Consider the following 18,956-nt stretch of genomic DNA (forward strand, 5'->3'; position numbering starts at 1 on the left):
AGCAAGTGCTCTAGGGTGAGGGCTCACAGCTCACCATTTTCCCTGATCAAAGAAACTGTCCTTTGCTTCTGGATCAAACTTTGTCTCATTCTATTGGCATGAGTGACACTAGGGAGGAAGACACGTGCTGGGGACCAGCTCAGGTGGTAACAGTTATAGTCAGCAGGTTTAGGAGATGTATTTTTGGAGCTTTCTGGACTGAATGATTTGAATTGTCAAAACAACAATTCTTTGTGAGCTGAAGGCTTGATGCAGTCTCTTAGGACCCATCCTCTTAGAGGTAAATGTAGATTCTTAGAGGCCACATCCTGCCTTTCAGAGAGACATACCAGCTTCTACTGGAAAAGAGCTCCTTTCTTACTACACATCAGTTCAGTTCAGTCACTCAGTCGTGTCCAACTCTTTGCGACCCCATGAACTGCAGCACGCCAGGCCTCTCTGTCCATCACCAACTCCCGGAGTCTACCCAAACCCATGTCCATCGAGTCAGTGATGCCATCCAACCATCTCATCCTCTGTCGTCCCCTTCTCCTCCTGCCCCCAATCCTACCCAGCATTAGGGTCTTTTCCAATGAGTCAACTCTTCGCATGAGGTGGCCAAAGTATTGGAGTTTCAGCTTCAACATCAGTCCTTCCAATGAACACCCAGAATTGATCTCCTTTAGGATGGATTGACTGGATCTCCTTGCAGTCCAAGGGACTCTCAAGAATCTTCTCCAACACCACAGTTCAAAAGCATCAATTCTGCGGCGCTCCACCGGAAAAACCTTAGCCTTGACTAGACAGACTTTTGTTGGCAAAGTAATGTCTCTGCTTTTAAATATGCTATCTAGGTTGGCCATAACCTTCCTTCCAAGAAGTAAGCATCTTTTAATTTCACGGCTGCAATCACCATCAGCAGTGGTTTTGGAGCCCAAAAAAATAAAGTCTGACACTGTTTCCCCATCTATTTCCCATGAAGTGATGGAACCAGATGCCATGATCTTAGTTTTCTGAACATTGAGCTTTAAGCCAACTTTTTCACTCTCCTCTTTCACTTTCATCAAGAGGCTCTTTAGTTCTTCTTCACTTTCTGCCATAAGGATGGTGTCATCTGCATATCTGCGGTTATTGATATTTACACATAAGTGGGTAGAAAGAATAATTAGCACCATCATTGACTTGTTATTTATTTCTTCCCACTGCAGCATATATTAGAATGGTTTTATTGCCATAGAAATTGTCTGACTGCCCTTGTTCGATGTTACCTGAAGACATAGTTCACAAGTAAGCCAAATAAGGAGTAGAAACTAGAATAGAATCATAGGCTAATTTCTTACACAGACACACACAAGTCGGGCTGAGGTTCTACCAGAGTGGATAACACCACCCATTCGGTTGTTTGTAGCTGTTGTCTGTCCTGACTGGCTGGTACCTGTGCCATTCCAGTTGTTCAGGGTTTTGAATACCAACTCCAGTGCACAGTTACCCTCTGAGAGCTAAACTAGTGAAATACAACATACATATGGATGCAATGAGCTATCTTCAGAATTAACCCCAAAACATTCCTATAAATGTGGGCCTGAGAAAGTATAAAAACACTCAAATTCAAGATGTAACAGAAGGGAGCAGGTCTGGAATGTGACTTAAGAAAGCCCACACCTAGAGAACTATCCTTATAAATTATGTCTCAATGATAATGAAACAGCTTTTGTCCAGGAACCTAACTAAACGGTCTGCCTATGGCCACCTTCCTCTGAAGGTCATATGAGAAATACACAACAAGTACAAGACCAGAACACATACATTTGCGTCTGTGAACGTGTATCCTTAATTCCAATGGGGTGGCCTTTGGCTCAGGACAAGGATGCAGAGGCCTCTGTCTGCTACATTTATTAAAGTTCTGTTTTGTCCATTTTCTTCTGGGCTTAGATTAATGCCTCTGATTTCTCAAGTGTACCACACTGATGCCAAGGAAAGGCAGTACAAGAGCCTGTCAAGTAAAAGGGAGGGCTGGTATGCATCACCTTAGGGCTGTGGGAGACTGATTTATTTAAAATCCCCACCAGACACCCTCTCAGGGCAGGGTGGGCCTCAGAAAGGAGCTGCTTCTGATCACCCACTGTACCAGGTATGCAGAGGCAAGCAAGACTCCCAAGAAAGAAGATACTGGGCAAAAGAGACAACAGCCTTAATACAGTGGCTCAATAAAAAGTCCTTTTTGACATGTCCAGTTGCTTGTGCACTGAGTGTGGGGCAGTGGTGAAAAAGGGGAATGAAACCAGAGGCCTGGAGCTTATCTTACAAGCTAATTGCACTTTAACCCTGACCAAAAAAGGAACCTGATATTAGAAAACTGGTGGCTCACAAAACCAAAAATAAACGAGTAGGGATCACCAGTATTCTATCTGTACTATCCAGGAAAGAGAGGGATACTAACTTTAGTGAACAGAGCTGGGCACTCGAAAAGAAGTTAGGTCCAGAATCCTTCATGAACAATTCCAAAATTTAAGAAATCTCTGAAAATGGAAGTTGTTTTACAATTCTTTTAGTGACAAACGATGACATGAATTGATATAAGGCAATTTATAGCCTCCATTTATCTCAATGTGAATATTTTGTGTTATAGATGTATTCATATGTTTGATCACAAGTTGCTTCCCAACTCCTAGCTAGGGATGTTTTCATAGTAAATGAACTGTTTACTTCTCCAAAATCTTAAAAATTGTGAAATCTGAAATACATCTGGCAGCAATCAGCTAAAGGATTAAGTGTTGTGATGCTTGATATGTGTGGGCTTCAAGCCCAGCTCAACCACTCATGTGTCATGTGACTTTGAACAAATGACTCACTGACTCCATACTTTGGTTTCTTCTTTAGTAAGATAATGATATTGCAAGCTCAGATATTAAATGAAATTGTGCACAGTGTTAAGCACAAGGCCTGGCAAATGGTAAACATTTAATAATGTTAGTGTTTATTGATCTGAAAGACTGTGTACCTCCCTTCTCTGATTCATGGTCACCAAGGAGTTACCTGCCTATCAGCTACCAGGCCCTCTGTTAGCAGGAAGGTGGAAGCCTGGTTAAAGAGCAACAGTGTTTGAGTCACTGATGATGTATTATAAATCAATAATTTGGCTCTCTAATTCCAATCTCAATCTCTTGAATATCTAAAAAAAAAAAATCAGATTAATGAAAATCAGATAGATTCACTTCTGAGATACACTTTTTTAATCCTCTTGATTTGGAGCAGATTTTTGTTAAATACACACAAGAGCACTTTGAAGCTGGGTAAATTGAGGCCAAGAAACTGAGAAAATAAATTTTTGTTTTGATGTGAACATTATAATTATATGAGAGTCTTGGCTACTTGGAGAAGGAAATGGCAACCCACTCCAGTACTCTTGCCTGGAAAATCCTATGGACAGAGGAGCCTGGTAGGCTACAGTCCATGGGGTCGCAAAGAGTCGGACACAACTGAGCTACTTTACTTACTTTACTTTACTTGGCTACTGGTTTTAGTTTGTTATTGTTCAGTAGCCCAGTCGTGTCTGACTCTTTGCAACCCCATGGACTGCAAGACGCCAGGCTTCCCTGTCCCTCACCATCTCCCAAAGTTTGCCCAATTTCATGTCCATTGTATCGGTGATGCCGTCCAACCATCTCATCCTCTGACACCCTCTTCTACTGCCCTCAATCTTTCCCAGCATCAGGGACTTTTCCAATGAGTTGGCTGTTCACATCAGGTGACCAAAATACTGGAGCTTCAGCTTCAGCATCAATCCTTTCAGTGAGTATTCAGTGTTGATTTCCCTTAAAATTGACTGGTTTTAGTTTCCAATGTGGCAAAAATCCAATAATCTGAGATAGAATATCTAAAATATTTCACATCAAATACTCACCCTGTGAGAATTTCTGTGAATAAAAGACTTCAGGCAAATTATTTTAATTAAACCCTTTTTTCACAGAACATTTATTAACGCTTGCAGAATTAGTGTTAGAATGAGCACACATTGGAAAATATTATTCTAAAGAATATCAGTTTCTGGTATATTTTCTGGATAGATAGTTTTCAGCTATTGGATGATTTCAAGGATGTTAAACTTTAATTTTTAAAAGATAAAACCATCACTCTTATACAGATTTAAAAAAATGAACACCTGCCAAAGATTTAATATAATAAGAAATCAGCAAGATGTTAAAACTGATTCAAAGGAAACTCTGAAGAACAGACACATATTTAGGTAATCAGCAATGCAAAACTTAATTTACTGACATAGAACTACTTAATGCTGCTAAGTCGCTTCAGTCGTGTCCGACTCTGTGAGACCCCATAGACGGCAGCCCATCAGGCTCCGCCGTCCCTGGGATTCTCCAGGCAAGAATACTGGAGTGGATTGCCATTTCCTTCTCCAGTGCATGAAAGGGAAAAGTGAAAGTGAAGTCGCTCAGTCGTGTCAGACTCTTAGCGACCCCATGAACTGTAGCCTACCAGGCTCCTCCATCCATGGGATTTTCCAGGCAAGAGTACTGGAGTGGGGTGCCATTGCCTTCTCCGAGAACTACTTAATATCCAGCAATAAAATACAGTTTGGAATTAACTTTTCTACAGAGAAGAAATAAATTACATGTCTATTAGATATAATTCATTTGTATTGCTATAGAGACAGATTATTTGCATTGCTCTCAGTTTCTCCAGTTTACAGAGCTGTGAAATAGCCTTGTCAAAAACAAGGAGACTATTCATATAAAATCAGGTAGCTCCAGAGTGTACAATACATAGATAACAATGAGCATTCCATTGAAAGAATACTGTGGGAGGCAAAATAATGCCCCTTGCCTAGACGCTCATGTCCTAATTACCTTTGAATATGTTATGTGGAAAGGGGGAATTAAGATTGCAGAGGAAATTAAGTTTGCTAATCAGATGACTTTATGTAAGAAAATTGTCCTGAGTTATCCAGGTGGGTGCAATAGAACCCACCTTTAAAGTGGAAAAGGGATGCAGATGAAATGGTCACAGTCAGAGGTTTGAAGATACTATGCTGCTGGCTTTGAATAGGAAGAGGCTACAAGTCAAGAAATGTTGGTGGTCTCTAAAAGCTGAAAAAGGCAGATTATCCTCTGGATCCCCCAGAGGGTGCTAACACCTTAATTTTGACCCAATAAGACCCATTTCTGAAATCTGACCTCCAGAAATACCAGATGATAAACTTGTGTTTTCATCCACTAGGTTTTGGTAATGTTTTACAATAGTAGGAGAAAACAAGTAGAAATACCTAGTAGTCTCTGTCCATTTACAAATCTTTCATAAATTTTCCTAATAAGGGGAAATACCGGACTTCATAAAAAATGAACTTTTAAAACTCCATAAATGCTTCCTTCAGTGTATACAAGTGCATGATAATATAGACAAAGATATTTTAAATCTATTATCAAATAAAAAAAAAAACAAATTCAGTAAAAAGAAGTAATTCAAAATATTTGGATTAGATTATTTAAAATCAGGACATCTCTTTGAACTAACAGAGATCAGGTTTTATTGCTTTTGTTTGAAATCAGAGCCTGCTCCTCCTCCATTCCCTGCCCTAGGGGAGACTCTGCCAAGCTTCAGGAGAAGGCTTTAAAATGAAAAACAGAGAGGAGGAGGAGGTGGTGGTGGTGGTGGTGGTGGTGGAGGTGGTGGTGGTGGTGGTGGTGGTGGTGGTGGAGGTGGTGAGAGTGTGTGTGTGTGTGTGTGTGTTTTGGGTAGGGGGTTGGTTACTGGATAGGTATCTCTGCAAAGAGCAGTAGATAGAGAATATTAAAACTGCAAGCCATGTGGAAATGGGGCAGCTAGGCTTAAATGGAGGAAAGATTTTGCAATTTGTCACCCCCAATTTCCCTCCAAGTTGGCAGTTTGTGAGACTTTGTAATTTACTTGTGACTCTAAAAGCCTTTGATATTAGTTGGTAGTGTTTATTTGTTTATCAGCTCTCCAAGGCCACCTGGCCAACCACTGAGACAGAGAAACACCTGAGGATGCTCACTGACTTCTACCTGGGAAAGGACGCAGAAAGAGTTACCTGGAATCAGCTACAGACACAGATTTTCTTGGAAAGAAGATGGCTATCACAGATCAATCTGATTTCGGTATTGACCATCTGGTGATGTTCATATGTAGAGTCTTCTCTTGTGTTGTCAGAAGAGGGTGTTTGCTATGACCAGTGCATTCTCTTGGCAAAACCCTATTAGCCTTTGCCCTGCTTCATTCTGTACTCCAAGGCCAAATTTGCCTGTTACTCCAGGTGTTTCTTGACTTCCTACTTTTGCATTCCAGTCACCTATAATGAAAAGGACATCTTTTTTGGGTGTTAGTTCTAGAAGGTCTTGTAGGTCTTCATAGAACCGTTCAACTTCAGCTTCTTCAGCATTACTGGTCGGGGCATAGACTTGGACTACTGTAATATTAAATGGTTTGCCTTGGAATTGAACAGAGATCATTCTGTCATTTTTGAGATTGCATCCAAGTAATGCATTTTGGGCTCTTTAGTTGACTATGATGGTTACTCCATTTCTTCTAAGGGATTCTTGCCCACAAGAGTAGATATAATGGTCATCTGAGTTACATTCACCCATTCCAGTCCATTTTAGTTCACTGATTCCTAAAATGTCAACATTCACTCTTGCCATCTCCTGTTTGACCACTTCCAATTTGCCTTGATTCATGGACCTAACATTCCAGGTTACTTATTCCTTGGAAGGAAAGTTATGACCAACCTAGACAGCATATTAAAAAGCAAAGACATTACTTTGCCTACAAAGATCCGTCTAGTCAAAGGTATGGTTTTTCCAGTAGTCATGTATGGATGTGAGAGTTGGACTATGAAAAAAGCTAAGCACCGAAGAATTGATGATTTTGAACTGTGGTATTGGAGAATACTCTTGAGAGTCCCTTGGACTGCAAGGAGATCCAACCAGTCCATCCTAAAGGAAATCAGTCCTGAATATTCATTGGAAGGATCGATGCTGATGCTGAAACTCCAATCCTTTGGCCACCTTATGGAAAAACTGACTCATTTGAAAAGACCCTGATGCTGGGAAAGATTAAAGGTGGGAGGAGAAGGGGATGACAGGGGATGAGATGGTTGAATGGCATCAGCAACTCAATGGATAAGAATGTGAGTAAACTCCGGGAGTTGGTAACGGACAGGGAGGCCTGATGTGCTGTAGTCCAAGGGGTCGCAAAGAGTCGGACATGGCTGAGTGACTGAACTGAGCTGAACTGATCACTGATCAGCCAGTCAGTGTCAGGTGCTGGTTTCAGGACCAGATTATGTGAGACTGAGAAACTGCAGAGAGTTCAGAATAGGTATGAGAAGGTGAGGCACTCCCCTTTGTTCTCTCCCAGGCAGTTGACCCCAAATTGGCTTGGAGAAGAAGAGAAAGAAGCATTTGTGTAAACTGGGCTGTTTGTGAAATAATAATTTTGAATTTGACCAGATAAGAGTAAGTATTTGAAAGTGACAAAATTAATTTTCTGCCACCATCACAAATGGGGATTTGGAATTAAAAGGTTCATGTAAAGTTACGAATCAAACTGTGATTTTAAATCCTGAGTTATGTGGACAGTTGTAATTGGGAAACATCATACCAGTTTGTGCAGGATGAAGAAAGTAATCCAAGGCAGAAGTCAGGAGGAAAAAATTGCCCCAAGCAATAGAATGGAATTGAAGCCAATATCAAGTAGTTAATATGGAGAGAAAGTGACTCAGGAAAAGGTGATTGAATGTTCTGAAAAAGTAGCAGCAACTGATTCTCATCTCAAACCCACCAACTATTTGGCTGTTTTGCTGATCTCTTTGGGAATGAATAATACAAGAGCCAAAAAATCTGGAATGTGTTGCTTTGAAGTCCAGGTTGCAAATTGAAGCATTTGGAAGAGAAAAAGGCACTGGAGAAGTGAACCATTGGCCACAGAAATGGTTTTAAAGTGTCTTAGGCCATGTCTTTTCATGCCAGAACATCTGAGCCTTGGCAAGGAATGAAGTGCAGCCCATGGGAATAGGAAAACTGTGTTTGACAGGAGAATTCCTAACCTATTTCAAAACAGCTTAACATGAAATATGAATGAGAATGACCAAAAAAAAGTATAGATAAAGTTCTACAATTTTGGAGATTAATTGGTAGGACATTGGAAATACCATAACAAATTATCCAGTTATTAGAATAATAAGAAAACACCAGGGAAGAGAATCAATAAGCAGATTTATGGCCCTGCCTTACTGTGTTTGCCATTCCCTTCTCCAGTGGACCACATTCTGTCAGACCTTTCCACCATGACCTGTCCATCTTGGGTGGCCCCACACGGCATGGCTTAGTTTCATTGAATTAGACAAGACTATGGTCCATGTGATCAGATTGGCTAGTTGTCTGTGACTGTAGTTTCAGCCTGTCTGCCCCCTGATACCCTCTCTCAGTGCCCACCATCTTATCTGGGTTTCTTTTACCTTGGACGCAGGTTCTCTGCTCCAACAAAGCACAGCTGCCACCCCTTACCTCTGAGGTGGTGGCTCCTCTCGGCCACTGCCCCTGACCTCGGGCCCTGGGTACCTCCTCTCGGCCGCCACCCCTAACCTCCGGCCTGGGGTAGCTCCTGTTGGCTACTATGGTATGTTCTGGTCATAGCAAATACCTTCTTCCCACAACACAAGAGAAGACTCTACACATGGACAACACCAGATGATCAATACTGAAATCAGATTGATTATATTCTTTGCAGCCAAAGATGGAGAAGCTCTATACAGTCAGCAAAAACAAGATTGGAAGCTGACTGTGGCTCAGATCATGAACTCCTTATAGCCAAATTCAGACTGAAATTGAAGAAAGTGGAGAAAACCACTAGACTATTCAGGTATGACCTAAATCAAATCCCTTATGACTATACAGTAGAAGTGAGAAATAGATTTAGAGGACTAGATCTGATAGACAGAATACCTGATGAACTATGGATGGAGGTTCGTGACCTTGTACAGGAGACAGGAATCAAGACCATCCCCAAGAAAAAGAAATAGAAAAAGCAAATGGCTGTCTGAGGAGGCCTTAAAAATAGCTGTGAAAAGACGGGAAGCAAAAAACAAAGGAGAAAAGGAAAGATATACCCATTTGAACGCAGAGTTCCAAAGAATAGCAAGGAGAGATAAGAAAGCCTTCCTCAGTGATCAATGCAAAGAAATAGAGGAAAACAATAGAATGGGAAAGACTAGAGATCTTTTCAAGAAAATCAGAGATACCAAGGGAACATTTCAGCAAAGATGGGCTCAAGAAAGGACAGAAATGGTATGAACCTAACAGAAGCAGAAGATATTAAGAAGAGGTGGCAAGAATACAAAGAAGCATTATACAAAAAAGTTCTTCATGACCCAATCACGATGGTGTGATCACTCACCTAGAGCCAGACATTCTGGAATGTGAAGTCAAGTGAGACTTAGGAAGCATCACTACGAACAAAGCTAGTGGAGGTGATGGAATTCCAGTTGAGCTATTTCAAATCCTCAAAGATGATGCTGTGGAAGTGCTGCAGTCAATATGCCAGCAAATCTGGAAAACTCAGCAGTGGCCACAGGACTGGAAAAGGTCAGTTTTCATTCCAATCCCAAAGAAAGGCAATGTCAAAGAATGCTCAAACTACTGCACAATTGCACTCATCTCACATGCTAGTAAAGTAATGCTTAAAATTCTCCAAGCCAGGCATCAGCAATACATGAACCATGAACTTCCAGATATTCAAGCTGGATTTAGAAAAGGCAGAGGAACCAGAGATCAAATTGCCAACATCCAATGGATCATCGAAAAAGCAAGAGAGTTCCAGAAGAACATCTATTTCTGCTTTGTTGACTATGCCAAAGCCTTTGACTGTGTGGATCACAATAAACTGTGGAAAATTCTGAAAGAGATGGGAATACCAGACCACCTGACCTACCTCTTGAGAAACCTGTATGCAGGTCAGGAAGCAACAGTTAGACCTGGACATGGAACAACAGACTGGTTCCAAATAGGAAAAGCAGTACATCAAGGCTGTATATTGTCACCCTGCTTATTTAACTTATATGCAGAGTACATCAAGAGAAACGCTGGGCTGGAGGAAACACAAGCTGGAATCAAGATTGCCGGGAGAAATATCAATAACCTCAGATATACAGATGACAACACCCTTATGACAAAAAGTGAAGAGGAACTAAAAAGCCTCTTGATGAAAGTGAAAGAGGAGAGTGAAAAAGTTGGCTTAAAGCTCAATGTTCAGAAAACTAAGGTCATGGCATCCGGTCCCATCACTTCACGGCAGATAGTGGGGGAAACAGTGGCAGACTTTATTTTTCTGGGCTCCAAAATCACTGCAGATAGTGATTGCAGCCATGAAATTAAAAGACGCTTACTCCTTGGAAGGAAGGTTATGGCCAACCTAGATAGCATATTTAAAAGCAGAGACATTACTTTGCCAACAAAAGTCTGTCTAGTCAAGGCTATGGTTTTTCCAGTGGTCATGTATGGATGTGAGAGTTGGACGGTGAAGAAAGCTGAGCGCCAAAGAATTGATGCTTTTGAACTGTGGTCTTGGAGAAGACTCTTGAGAGTCCCTTGGACTGCAAGGAGATCCAACCAGTCCATCCTAAAGGAGATCAGTCCTGGGTGTTCATTGGAAGGACTGATGTTGAAGCTGAAACTCCAATACTTTGGCCACGTTATGCGAAGATCTGACTCATTAGAAAAGACCCTGATGCTGGGAAAGATTGAGAGCAGGAGGAAAAGGGGACGACAGAGGATGAGATGGCTGGATGGCAACATCGACTCGATGTACATGGGTTTGGGTGGACCTCGGGAGTTGGTAACGGACAGAGAGACCTGGCGTGCTGCAATTCATGCAGTCGCAAAGAGTCGGACACGACTGAGCGACTGAACTGAACTTACTGTGTATCCCAGTCCATAAAGAATGGGTATGAATTAATAGAATATTTAATACAAGGTGGTAATGTGATTTCATGAACATCATTTGATGACATACAGGAATGGGACTTATGATTGCAACGTGTGCTATGGAGTGTGATAACTAAGACTACTCTGTCTGGTGCAGCCATGCTGGAAAGCAAAATGACAACTCTTGGATTTGTTACTCTTTTTTTAGAACTCAGCCATTTGGATTTTGGATATAATACTTAGAGAGTCTCACACAGGCCCATAAAGATTTATTGCAGCTGTTTTTGTGGTGGGAGGGAATTGGAAGCAATCAAGGTGTCCATTGGAGGAAAGGAGATAATCAAAATGTGGTGGACGAATACCACAGAGTATCATGCAGCCATTAGAAACAACAGACTGGACATAGATATAACAACCTGTATAGAGCTAAAAAAAATGTTATTGAGTGAAAAAAAAGAAACACAATATCAATATATAACACAATATATCAATATAACACAATTATCGATCATGTACTCAAATAATACATGAGCATGAAAAAATTATACACATTTCGAAAGTGCATTTACCAACACATACACACAAATCCATTAAACATGGGAGAACAATTGATTTGGTGGGGAGGCTGGTGTCTGGTGACCAAAAAAAACAGAAAAAACCTGGATGACTAATATGATAACTTGAAATGAACTAATGGGTTCAAATTATAGAGAAGAGGGAGACAGAAAGAGAGAGGTTTGATAGAAGAGAAGTAATAGCATCTCTTCAGAGCATGAATAACACTTGCAGAGAAATCCACATCTCTGTGACCAAATTCTGTCTGATATTTTATCAATACCCTGAATAAAATATGTAAAGGTCAGGGAAGAATGTAAAGGGAAGAAAGCTCATCAACTTTCTATGAGACAAATCTGGGATAAGTTGTCACTCTTTTGGATAATGAAAATCAGGAATAACATCTTGGAACTAGCCAGAGAAATAGTAACATCCCTAAGTAGGTTAGGGATATTACTAATGGTAATGGACAGAGAGACCTGGCATGCTGCAGTTCACGGGGTCGCAAAGAGTCGGACATGACTGAGCAACTGAACTGAACTAAGTAGCTTAGGGCCACTGTCTTCCTCTGACGGGGTGATGTATAAGATACTTTCGTCGGCGAAAAAGAATCTGGGGTCACAACACCAGCCTTCTGTAGAAAACAGCATTGTTTTTTAAGATCTATGGATTATTATTGACTCAATGTTTGCTTACTGTGATGGTAGCTGCTCAGGAAGTTTCTTCCATGGGACCTGAAGATGCCCTGACACCCATAATTTTTTCTTCTTATAGGAAACATAGGGAATTGAAAAATTAATTTTGTTTATTTATTTATTTTGGCTGGGCTAGGTTTTTGCTGAGGTGCATGGGCTTTTCTCTGCGATGGCTTCTCTTGTTGGGGAGAACAGACTCTAGGGCACAAGGGCCTCAGTAGTTGTGGTGCTTGGGCTTAGCTGCATGTGGGTTCTTCCTGGACCAGGGTTCAAACCTGTGTCCCCTACAATGGCGGGCAGATTCCCAACTACAGGACCACTAAGGAAATCCCAAAGCATAGGGAATTAACATGATACTATTATTAGCTATTTTTCTAAAGCAATGTTATTAATGAGCAGTGTGTATTGAATTCTTATTGTGGCATGCTATTGTAAATTGTTTGCATCTATTTACTTCTTTTCTTAATTTTAATTTAAAAAATGTATTGAAATATAGATGATTTTTAGGTGCACAGCAAAGTGATTCAGATATAGATACATATATATACTTATATACATATATATTCTTTTTTCACATTCTCTTCCATTATAGGTTATTTCAAGATATTGAGTATAGTTCTCTGTGCTATACAGTAGGTCCTTTTGGGTACCTATTTTACATATAGTAGTGTGTATATTTTAATCCCAAACTCCTAATTTCTTTTAATCCTCATAATAACCCTACGAGGTAGGTACTACAATTATCTCATCTTTACAGATGAGGAATCTGATGATAAGGTAACACATTTGTCCAAGATCACACAGTAATAGGTGGTAGAACAGAAATTTATATACAAGCTATCTAATTCCAAAATCTGTTCTTGGAACCATTACACTGTAGGTGTCTGAGAGATGACTGCATATTGCACTAAGGACAGAACATGTAATATTGGTGAGTTCCCTATTAAAAGGTTTTCTTGACTTATAAACTCTGCTTGCTTAGTTTTAGTATCTCTGAAGAGGAATGAGAAACCTGTTCATGGTATTCCAAATTAGCCAGAAGAGTCGTGATTGGATGACATCTTTCTACACAAGGCCCGTCCTCTTCTGCCATCTGCCTCAGGTCACCGAGGAAGCCAGGTCAGGCCAGAGGCCCAGAGCCTTTGGAGAAATGAAGAAGCTTGCTTTCAGGCAGAGGGCAGAAAGCCTTGTGAGTAATTGCCAGGGATGGCTTGGCACTGCATTTGATGGGTAATAAAAGTCTTGTAAAAAATCTTATGGTTTTCCTCTCTTAGTACCCTAAATTTCCATTTCATCATAATCCAAAGTATGATCTTGCCCAGAGATGGGAGACATTCTTAATTTTACCTTCAAACACTGCTTCAGCTATACCACATTTCTTCATTCAGACAGGAAATTTCAATCCTTCAGTATCTTTTTCTACACCTGTTTTCTCTTCCCTCTCCTCCTCTCCCCTCCCCCTCCTCTTCTCTCTTGTGTTTTGTAAAGGTATATACTTGTCTAACATCTTCACTGTATTTCAAGTTTGTTGAGGAAAAGTATTATGTTTTTCTCGTCTTTTTCATCCCTCACTTGCCAATCTAACAGAGTGTTTTGCCCATAGCATTTCATGATAAATGCTTAGTGAATTAATGTATGTATGCATGTATGTATTAGTTGCGGTTACTAATTTGTTTCTTACTAAAGACACTCAGTCCTTAGTCTTACCTCTGGTTATAATCTGGTGTTATTTTATAACTCTGTCTGACCTTATTTTCACTCCCTAGAAATGGTAACTACAGAGGACTGTCGTGTAAGACTGGAAATGAGTCTTTCTCTCACTGTGACTTAGCCACTGCTCAAAATATCTAACTTTCCCTTTTCCTTCTTTTTACCCATCCTTTCTCTCTCTCTATTTTTAAATTTGGTGTACTCTTCAAGTGGGCTTCTCTGGTGGCACTAATGGTAAAGAACCCGCCTGCCAATGCAGGACACTTAAGAGACATGCATTTGACCCCTGGGTTGGGAAGATCCCCTGGAGGAGGGCATGGCAACCCACTCCAGTATTCTTGCCTGGAGAAGCCCATGGACAGAGGAGCCTGGCGGGCTACAGTCCACAGGGTCACAAAGAGTCAGCAATGACTGTAGTGACTGAGCACGCACGCATGCTCATGCTCTTCAAATAGTTTTTTCCCAAAGAAATAGAAACTTATTGTAAATGAATAAAATATAATCATTAACTTTAGTAAGACACAGGCTATCAAAAACTTTAATAAGATACAGACCTTTTATGAATGTATTGGCTACATTACTTTTCTTCAGCCCAGTGACTTAGGCTGAATTTGATTGATTTTTATAGCACAGAGATGTCATATGGTCATCTTTTACTTACAGCAGGCGTTGGGTCTAGGGGAGCTAAGTGTGGTTGGGGAGCTGGCCTTGGCTTCTAAGTTTGGTTTGGTGCCAGTTGGTAGAAACTTAAGAGATTCTAGTTCTTTTCAATATGATTACATAGTAAGGAGAAAAATGTCCACACTGGGCAGCTGAGAAATAATTTGCCTCAAAACATGAAATAAAAAAACTCAAGAAGCATTTTGACTTCATTAGGCTATTGTAAGGCAGGGAAAATTAAGGGATATTTAAAGGTTTTTCATGCACCAACAGGAGCCAACTGCAGTTTGGATGATCCTTACAAAAAGTATGCATTATTTTCTCTATGGAGCAGGGATGAGCTAACCTGCTTCACAATACAAAAGTAATAGTGCTTCAGGTGGGATTCTAAATAACATCATTTGTTAATCAGTTTAGCAGCATGTCTTTACACTGAGCCAAGATATTGTTTCAAACTGCCAGTAGTAAATGAATAACAGCCTTCTCCCATCACCTCTCCCTGTTTCTGAAGCTCCAACATTTGTGACATTTATCAAAAGATTCCCTCCTTCTCCATCTTCCAAAAGTGCATTTCTGTCTTCCTTGCACTCCTGGCATATATATTGCAGTTACTCATCTTTCTGGAATATAATTAGGACCGGACAGTGTCATGGAACATTCCCATCACCCCAGCCTCATTCTTGCCTTGCATGTGCTTAACTTTTTCATGGGTCATTGCAAAATGTTGATTGCTTTCTGGTGTTACCTAATGAAAACATCAATATAAAAATATGTCATCTAGAATTTAATTGAATTATCTTTTTATTTTTGGAGACCTATATAGGGTGTTGAGTTTTGCCATGTAAAAAAAGTGTGATAAAAGTGTGCTTTTGTCTCCGATAATGTCTAGAATGCTTAGTGAATCTCTGTGAGTTTCTCTGAAGTTTTTGTTGTGCTTTCTAGGATCTATATTCTTCAGGAAGATTCCACATTGCTCACCTGGTCTTCTAAGATCTCATCTTCTTCCTAGGCACATTTTCCAGCCCTCTCTCTCAGTTAAGCATAGTCACATGTTTAGTTCTAGCCAACAGAATTTGAGTGAAAGGAATATGGCCACTTTTGTATTCTCTAGAAACTCTGAAATGATCCTTTAAGCCAGAGTTGTCAACTAGTGGGTGATTTACCTCCCCACTCCATCCCAGGAACTTTGGGTAAGTGTGGAGACATTTTGGCTGTCACAATTGGGACCATGCTACTGGCATCTAGTGGGTAGAGGCCAGGGATATTACTACTAATCATCTTATAATGCACAAGACAGCAAGCAAAGAATGATCCAGCCCACGATGTCAATAATGCTGAGGTTAGAAAACCCTGTTTTAAGCTCTTATACTGTCATCTGCTTAGATGCAGAATCTACAAGGGGATTCAGAGAGCAGAAAAGTTGACCAAACCACCACATAGCAGGAGACTGGGGCTCTGAATCTCTGCACAATGAGCTTCACCAAAAATACAGTTGGTCTGTGACTTGAGAAAGGAATAAAATGTTGATCGTGTTACGTCACTGAGATTTGAGGGTTGTCTGTAAAACCATTTAAAAAACTTTGACTATTTTAGCTCACATCTTGGGCAATTATTTAATCTCCCCACATTTTCCTCTCCATATTTGAGACCTTGCTGACTTCCCAGTTTGCTGTTGAGAATACTGTGGAAGACAGTGGTGAGTGCCTCAAGGACAGTTAACTAGCAGTGTGTGCAGATTTCCAAATGTAGATATAGGCTGTAAATAGACTTCTTCAGAGAGAAACCCAATACTTTCCATCCAAGTAGGGAAATCCAGGCTAGCTAGGCAGGGCTCAACTGCAGTTCCATAAAAAAGTGGGTTCAGTGAATAGAGGTTTGCCCTTGAGATGAGAAAGTGAATTGACAAAGTTAGATCTTCTCTATATCAGGCTTTTGGTCCAACATTTCTATTGTCCTTATGCTTCCCTTACCATCCTGAGCCTTAGCACCCATCTCATGAGCCAATGTGAGTGTGTCAGCTGTACCCACTCATGGTATTGCTGGGGGGTTTTTGTTTTTTTTTCCTGCCTTGAAGACTAAGTTCTCAGTGACAGCAGCTTTTATCCCAGTCTCAACCTTTTTCTTCCTTGGCAACTCTTCTCGAGGATCCTGAAGTCAAAATCTATACTCACCCAAGGAAATGTAGTAGGGGCAGAAAGCTTGATTTGTACCAAGGGAAACCATTCCAACTCTTGATATGGGGCCAATTAAACCAATATTGTGTCTCTAAATCCCCTAAGAAATCGAAGAAAACTACAGGCTCCACCCCTAGAGGCTGGAGTCCACTGATCTTATGTGCAGCCAGAGCTGACATAGACCCTCGTTTATAGATACAGACAGACAGCCTAGAATCACTCAGCATTTGAAAAAACCAGGGGCTTGTGGAACATCTAAAAGAGGTGAACCAGGGGCTTTCCTAGTGATCCAGTGGTTAGAACTCCATGCTTCCACTGCAGGGGGCACGGGTTTGATCCCTGGTCAGGGAACTAAGATCTTGTATACCCTGCGACAGAGTCCAAAAAAAGAAAAAAAATCCAAACAGCAACAACAAAAAACAGGTGAATCAAATACTGATGAAATACGTAATTTTAGGGAAAGATATCTTTAAAAATATATATTGGGAAGGTATAGTTAGGGAGTTGAGGATGGACACATACACACTGCTATATTTAAAATGGATAACCAACAGGGACCTACTGTATAGCATAGGGAACTCTGCTCAATGTTATGTGGCAGCCTGGACGGGAGGGGAGTTTGTGGGAGAATGGATACATGTATATGTATAGCTCAGTCACTCTGCTGTGCATCTGAAACTACCACGAAGTTGGTAATCGGCTATACTCCGATACAAATAAAAAGTTTAAAATAAAGTAAAATTAAAATTAAATAAATTTTGAAAATACATATATTCAGTATCATTTAAGAGTTTTGAGAAGCCATCACATCTATAAAATAAGCAAGGCTACTATGAAGAAGAGAAAAACATTTGCATATAGCATCAAGGACTCTTTTAAATTTTTTCTTCTCCTGGGTAAACACCCCTGCTTCCTTTACCCCAGGATTTTCAATGTCATCACTTACATTTTAGGTCAAATAATTCTGGGTATTGTAAAAGTATCTCTACTCACTCGATGCCAATAGGATGGCCCTCTCCCAGCTGACAACTAAAAGTCTCCAGACATCATCAAATATTCTCTGGAGGGAAAAATTGCCACTCAGTGGTAGACAACCACTGCTCTATTCCAAGAGAAGGACCATGGCATTTAAGAGAGAATATCAAAGAGAAGGCCAGTTGTTCATTTCACTGGGAAACCTTGCTTTGCATGAGCTAGCCATCCAAAATCTTTGAGAGGCTGGTTTTGTTTGAAGTAGTGCTCTCAGGTTACATAGTTTTAACACAGACATAAATATTCTTTCTAATAGTGATAGCAAACATGAACATTTAGTGGTTGTCAGGAAGTGGCAGGAAAGAGAAGATGTAAATAATGCTTACTTAACAAGTTGAAGAAAGAATAGTTACAGGATTAGAGAGCCACAAAACAGAAGCAGGAAAAAACCACTCATGCAGTAAAAAAAAAAAAAAAAAAAAAGGTGAACAATGGGGTGTGAAAAAAGCCAAGGGTCTTTTTCCTCTGGCATCTATGTCATTGTCGGCTCTTAATGACGATGTCTTAGCAAGACCTCCATAAGTCAGAGGACTCACAGTGAGTAAGGAATCAACAGCAAAGAAACCCTTTGAAGCATGTTGAATTGCTGCCACCAAAGAGTAAACTGCTTGCCTACTGTGGGCAGGAGCCCACAAAGCCTCAGAGGCATGTGTGTGCAAAGCAAAGGCTGACTTTCTGTGGGTTTGAAAGCTGCCTGGAACAAATTCTTTCATCCTTTTGTACTAGGCCACTTGCCAACACTAACAAGCAATTTTAGTTCTTAAGAAAAATACACCTATTTCAGGTTGGCCTTTTAATCTTCAACCCCCATCTGCAAGACTGAAAAACATACTTCCACATGATATTTTCTCCTCCTCCTCCTCCAAGCTGAAGGCTTTGAAACCCAAGGCTAGTAATATCCCTCTTGATGGAAAAATCCCTCATAAGAAGAGTTCAGGACAGAGTGCATCAAAAAGGTTGACTAGAGTGAAGGAAATTTTAGACCAAGACCAACAGGTAATAAGTTGACCATCCGCGCACTACCTGCCTCCACATGTCTGGGTGTAGACCATTTGTTTTATTTACCTGAAACACAAACTTAATCTGTTTCATTTGCAATACATTTTCACAGAAACAAGGAGAAAGCACTGGATTTTATTGGTATTCATGATGCAGATGGCACCTCCAAGTCCAAACATGCAAGGAAATAGAACATC

The 18,956-nt window shown here is 40.5% G+C and overlaps 1 protein-coding gene across 3 annotated transcripts in view; it reads right to left on the reverse strand.

The window, feature by feature from the left end:
- Positions 1–18,956, reverse strand: part of LOC145539006 (uncharacterized) — a 207,820-nt gene that overhangs the window by 173,318 nt on the left and 15,546 nt on the right. Inside the window, exon 1 of one of the 3 annotated variants that reach the window (XM_081572246.1) lies at positions 35–87. The exons of the other annotated variants lie outside the window; for them this stretch is intronic. Coding sequence (XP_081428372.1) covers positions 35–37 — 3 coding nt within the window. The 5' untranslated portion in view covers positions 38–87. Of the gene's footprint in view, positions 1–34; positions 88–18,956 lie in introns of those variants that run through there. 3 annotated transcript variants of the gene reach the window in all.

This window comes from Giraffa tippelskirchi, chromosome 2 (assembly GCF_054371585.1).
Source record: "Giraffa tippelskirchi isolate mGirTip1 chromosome 2, T2T-mGirTip1v1.2.pri, whole genome shotgun sequence".
In the NCBI taxonomy this organism is placed as follows: domain Eukaryota; kingdom Metazoa; phylum Chordata; class Mammalia; order Artiodactyla; family Giraffidae; genus Giraffa; species Giraffa tippelskirchi.